Source organism: Glycine max, chromosome 9 (genome assembly GCF_000004515.6).
Source record: "Glycine max cultivar Williams 82 chromosome 9, Glycine_max_v4.0, whole genome shotgun sequence".
Taxonomy (NCBI): domain Eukaryota; kingdom Viridiplantae; phylum Streptophyta; class Magnoliopsida; order Fabales; family Fabaceae; genus Glycine; species Glycine max.
The window spans coordinates 16,265,313-16,271,239 of record NC_038245.2 but is presented as its reverse complement, the minus strand read 5'-3'; the positions used below and the strand labels follow the sequence as shown (position 1 = coordinate 16,271,239).

Here is a 5,927-nt window from a genome sequence, read left to right as displayed (position 1 = left end):
CAAAGAACTCTGGGATTTGAAGGATGATCTCAAAAAGCACGGTACAACAACAGAGTTGCGTGAAATGCTGGAAGCCAATGGTGAAGATTCATCAGGATCAGAAATTGATTTACGTGACCGCTGGTAATTTAATCTCATAGAGTTTTTACCCTGATGTTTAAAAAGTGTTTGCCTCATCCCAATATCTGCACTGTTAAACTTAATGTTTTCGACTCAATATGTTATAGTCTCTTTCTTCTTAGTTAGAAGTTGTCAATGATTTTATTGACAGTAGATTAGGTTTGTTTGTATGTTCAGTGTCCCCTATTATGTATGCTCACTTGCATTGAGCTCTATTATAATTTGTAATGGAATCATAGTTTATTCATCAAAAGGAAAAAAACAAATGCAACCAAGTCTAGCACTTGTATTATTGTTTGGAGGGGAGAAAAATTTTCCAGATTCATTTTGTTTCCTAATTTTTTTGGTGATGTACTTTGATTCATCACTTGTATTCTAGCACTTGCATTGAGCTCTATTATAAGTTGTAATGGAATCATAGTTTTTTGTGATGTATTTTGACAATCAATTTTAAGAATCTTAACCTATGTTTGATTATTGGAGAAAGAAAGGTCTTGTGCAATTTTAAAAATCTTAGTGTGAATAATGTACTCTAGACCTATGTTTTATTCCGTTTCACTTTTGTGTCTCATGTTTGATAACCATTATTGTATTACATACTATAATAACCTAGTTTACTTTGAGTCTTAAGTAGTGTTTCACTGTCCAAACTTATCATTGATACAGATTTTATAATTTTTGTTGTACAGAGCTTACCTATTTATGTTCATTGATGGTTAGTTTTTTCCCCTCATTTTCACATAAATGAAATTCAATAAATACTTGTTGCTTGTTCTTACCCCCCTCCCCCCACCCATTTTGGCATAAATAAAATTGAATAAATACTTGACTCATGGTGATGACCTCTTAATGAATCTTGACCAGTTCCTCAAATTGCATAGACTCATGGTGATGACCTCTTAATGTAATTGACTCTCTAATTCTAACTACATCAAACCTCTCCAGACCTAAGATTGGTAGCTAGATTAGCCATCCAAGGAAAAGGGTTTGGACACTTATCCTAGATGAAGATGAATATGCCACAACAGATTCAACAACCACAAATATAGTTTCACTTAACTCGCCGTAACAGACCAAGTCTTTTCTAACGTGTGTGTCATGTGCATACCTTACTTGGGGCCCTTTCTAAAATGCTAAGGTGAAATGTCCATGCCAGAATTCCCCTTTATGACTATCTATCCTTGCTAATAAAAGCTATGAGTACTAAGTACCAGCTAAGAGACAACTCTTTTTCACACAGATGTGTAATGCCTATTGCTAGTTCATATGAAATGCCCACCCAAAATTGAATTCATATAAAATTACTTGTCTTTAAAGAATAATAATCTCTTAAACTCGTGTATACATAGCTTGAAGTATATAAACTATATAATGAATTTTCCACAGTGGGTAGATAATCCTATATTGTCACAGGAGGGGAGACTCGTTCTCATTTTTGTATCATAATTAACACTATATGATCATAATGTTGATATGCATTTTAAAAAAAGTAATTCCTCTCCATGTGCAAATCTAATTCGTTCTCATTTTCACATATCAATGAAGTTGGGTGCCTCGAATTGCATAGACTCAATTACATCACTTTTCTATAATCATATTAATTAAGAGAAGAGTTCAAAATATCTAGTTACATGTTACTTCTAAATATTGCTGAATAAGTTACTCTAATAATAAATATCTAGTTACCAGTTTAGCGTACTTACCAAAATGTCATCCCATACAAGAACTTTTAGAGTTTCTGGGACATCCTTCCAAGTTGTATGAACGATAGGAATTTTCTCCCGTGCCACTACCCCCAGGTAACTATGAAATTTTTCTTTATGAGGGCCAGATCCTCTACCAGTAGAAGGGTTGACGTGGACAGTTGGTCGTGGTTGATCTAAGCTTTTGGCAGTCAACCTTCGCATCCTGGTAGTTTGTCTAGTCTTCTTTTTTGTGGTTTCCGTAGGAGAATCTGGTCGTGGAGGGGACCTCGGGAGTGTTGCCATGCCTGCATAGAAATACGGAAATAAATTAAGCCAACTAAATTACCACAACATAAACGTATCAAATAATAATGAAATACAAATAATAAGAAATTTAAAATGACAATGGATAAGGTAAACAAAATGGTGTTATATACCGCATTCAAGTAGATGTATTTTCCCATAAACCTTCGTCATGATCGATACGATTTGCATATACATCATCCTCCTCATTTTCATCATTTACGGGAGGCATTTCTGTGGAGAAGGTCGACATGTCGTTAACATCAAGGGTTGAAGCATCAATATCGGGAGAGATACCAATTGTTTTCCCCTGAAGAACAACTGACCATCTTGAGTCGTTGGGATCTTCAACATAGAACACCTGTCTTGCTTGTGCTGCCAAGATGAATGGCTCGTCCTTATAACCAATCCTTTGAAGGTCAACCAAAGTAAACCCCATTTTGTCTTGTCGGACACCTGCATTTCCATTAACCCATTGGCACTTGAAAACAGGCACTCTAAATTCACCATAATCAAGCTCCCAAATTTCCTTGATTTGTCCATAATAAGGCATGGACGCTCGAATAGGATGGTTATCCACTGCACTACTAAAGTGGTCCGAATGAGCATCAATGGTGACTCCACTGTTTTATACAACACTGTGATCATCCTGCGATTTTGTGTAAAATGAATAATTGTTAATATCATACCCCTTCCAAGTAAGGACATTAAGATTAGGCCCAACAGCTAACATTGTTAATGTCTTAGAAGCAGTGTTAATTCCAAAAATTGTTTTTCTAAACCAATTAATGAAACTCCTATTGTGCTCCTGCAACACGCGCATCATATTCATGTTTGGGTGACAAGCTGCAACATATTCCTTGTGAGCATCTAAGTATGGTATAACTTCAGCAGTGTTGTTTAGTACATATAAATGCGCTTGTGAGACCTGTTCCCGATCCATGGTTACAACATTGAATCCTCGTGTACCCCTGCCTTGTCGGGTGGACTCGTGACGGCTTTCAGGAAGACCAACAGGTGAACCATTTTCAATGTACTCAGAACAAAACTCAATGGCTTCTTCAGCCACATACCTTTCAACAATGCTTGCTTCTGGGCGATATTGATTTTTCGTATAACCTTTCAATACCTTCATGTACCGCTCAACCGGATACATCCAACGCAGATAAACGGGCCCGCACAACCGTATTTCTCGAACTAGATGAACAACCAAGTGAACCATTATGTCAAAAAATGCAGGTGGAAAATACATCTCCAATTGACAAATGATAATGGAAGCCTCATTTTCCAAATCATCCAACTGTTTTGGGTCGATTACTTTGCTGCAGATGGCATTGAAGAAAAAACACAATCTAGTTATTGCAACCCTTACTTTGTCAGGCAATATACCCCGGATGGCTATAGGCAATAATTGTTGCATTAAAACGTGACAATCATGAGACTTCAAGCCAACCAATTTCAAATCACTCATAGATACAAGGCTCTTTATATTTGAAGAGTATCCTTGTGGGACTTTGACATTTTTCAGACAATGAAAAAAGCTTTTTTTCTCAGTCTTTGACATTGTATGAGATGCGGGCGGCAAATAAGTTCGAACACCTTTTGAAACTGGGTGTAACTGTTGTCGTATGCCCATCTCTACTAAATCTTGACGGCATTTCAAACCATCTTTTGTCTTGCCTTTAATGTTTAGCAGTGTCCCAACTAGACTATCACATACATTTTTCTCAACATGCATAACATCTAAACAATGTCTCACATCTAAATGACACCAGTAAGGCAGATCAAAAAATATAGACTTTTTCTTCCAAAGCTGGTTGTGGGACCCATCCTTTTTTTGTGTCTTCCCATATATAGTGACGATGTTCTTCACCCGATCAAAAACTTCATGACCTGACAAAGGAATCGGTGCACTGTCAAACTCAGATGTGCCATTAAATGCCTTCTTCATTCGCCTGTATGGGTGAAAAGCTTTTAAAAATCTTCGATGTCTTGTATACACTGTCTTCTTCCCATGCTTTAATTGGAGGTAACTTGTGTCTTTCTCACATATAGGACATGCGTGGTGGCCTTTGACGCTATATCCACTCAAATTCCCATATGCCGGAAAGTCGTTAATGGTGCAAAAAATCATTACATGCAACCTGAATGTCTCCTGAGCATTCCTGTCATACACATCAACCCCTTCTACCCATAATTTCCTGAGGTCTTCAATCAATGGAGCAAGATACACATCAATGTCATTTCTTGGCTGTCTGGGACCGGCTATCATCATACACATCATTATGTACTTCCGTTTGATGCACAACCAAGGAGGAAGGTTGTAAATCATCAGCAAAACAGGCCAGGAACTGTGGTTGCAGCTCAAGTTCCCAAAAGAATTCATTCCATCGGAGGCGAGACCAACCCTTAGGTTTCTGGGATCTTGCCCAAATTCCGGATACAACTCATCAATTGACTTCCATTGAGGAGAATCAGCTGGATGACGGAGCAATCCATCTTTAATCCTTCCATTAGCATGCCATGTTAGGTTTTTTGCGTCTTGTGCATTAGCAAACAATCGCTTAAACCTTGGTATTACTGGAAGATACCAACACACTTTTGATGGACAATCTTTGTATGTGCTTCCATCAACACTGCTTTCATCAGACTTCACTTTGTAACGTGACGCTCCACATGTAGGGCAGCTGCGCATTTCAGCAAATTGATGTCTATACAAAATACAATCATTAGGGCAAGCATGTATTTTGTGGTATTCCATACCCACAGGGCATAATATCTTCTTTGCCTCGTAATGGTTCTTGGGTAATGTGTTATCTATAGGAAGCATATTCTTCAATAACAAAAGTAATTCATTGAAGCTTTTGTCACTCCACCCAAATCTTGCTTTCAAATTCACCAAACCTAAGACCGCTGATAACCGTGTGTACTTTGTGCATCCCATATACAATGGAGTCGTAGAATCAGTATCTAAGCTTTCATAGTAAGGTGAATGTGCTTGCCTAAAACCCTCTTGTCCAAGATCACGTAGCATGTCTTCTATACGATCACCAACTTCTTCGTCAACTGGAGCAGTCAGAGGGCTTGATGACATTTGTGGTAATTCACCATGCCAAATCCATTTCATATAATTTGGACTGATACCATCACATATAAGATGTGTTCTAATGTCATCCAAAGATTGTCGTCGTCCATTCAAACAATTAACACATGGACATAAGTATAGTCCAGCAATGGGTGCTGCATTATGTTTGGCAAATTGCAAGAAATCTTCAACTCCATTGTCATACTCGTCACTTATGCGTGGTCTTGTCATCCAACTTCGATCCATTTTGGTGTACTGCCATAGCCCGCACATTAACCGATATGCATGTCAACCTCTCTTTTTCATAAAAAGGTATGACCCTACCCCATTCGGAAAGACAATTTTTTTACTTCATTCAAACAAACAAGTTAAGACGGTTATGTTAATTTTGACAAAATTTCGGCAGCATTTCGCTTTGGTCTCCAAGTACACAACATGAAAGGGGTGACATCAATTCACGCCTATCATGTATGCACCCAGAGAACAAAGCAAGATGCATTGCTCGAAATTTAGTCAAAAATAACACAACATACTTAACTTATAAGTCAAAATGAAGTAAAAACAATTTGTCTTCCCAAACTGTCCAAACGGACAATTCAAGATTGAATACAACAATTAATCCAAACTGTCCGTATTAATCGTTGTATTCAATCTTAAACGGGGAACTATGGCTCACTCAATGAATTACAATGTACTACTAAAGAATAGTAACATGTCAACCATTGCCTATAATA

At 37.6% G+C, this 5,927-nt stretch overlaps 1 protein-coding gene across 1 annotated transcript; it reads right to left on the bottom strand.

Annotated features, from left to right (window-relative positions):
- Nucleotides 1–2,736: 2,736 nt before the first annotated feature.
- On the bottom strand, nt 2,737–5,439 carry LOC100812852 (uncharacterized). The gene has a single exon (XM_006588039.1). It carries the CDS (start codon nt 5,437–5,439, stop codon nt 2,737–2,739), a length of 2,703 nt encoding a protein of 900 aa, XP_006588102.1.
- Between the last annotated feature and the right edge of the window lie 488 nt (nt 5,440–5,927).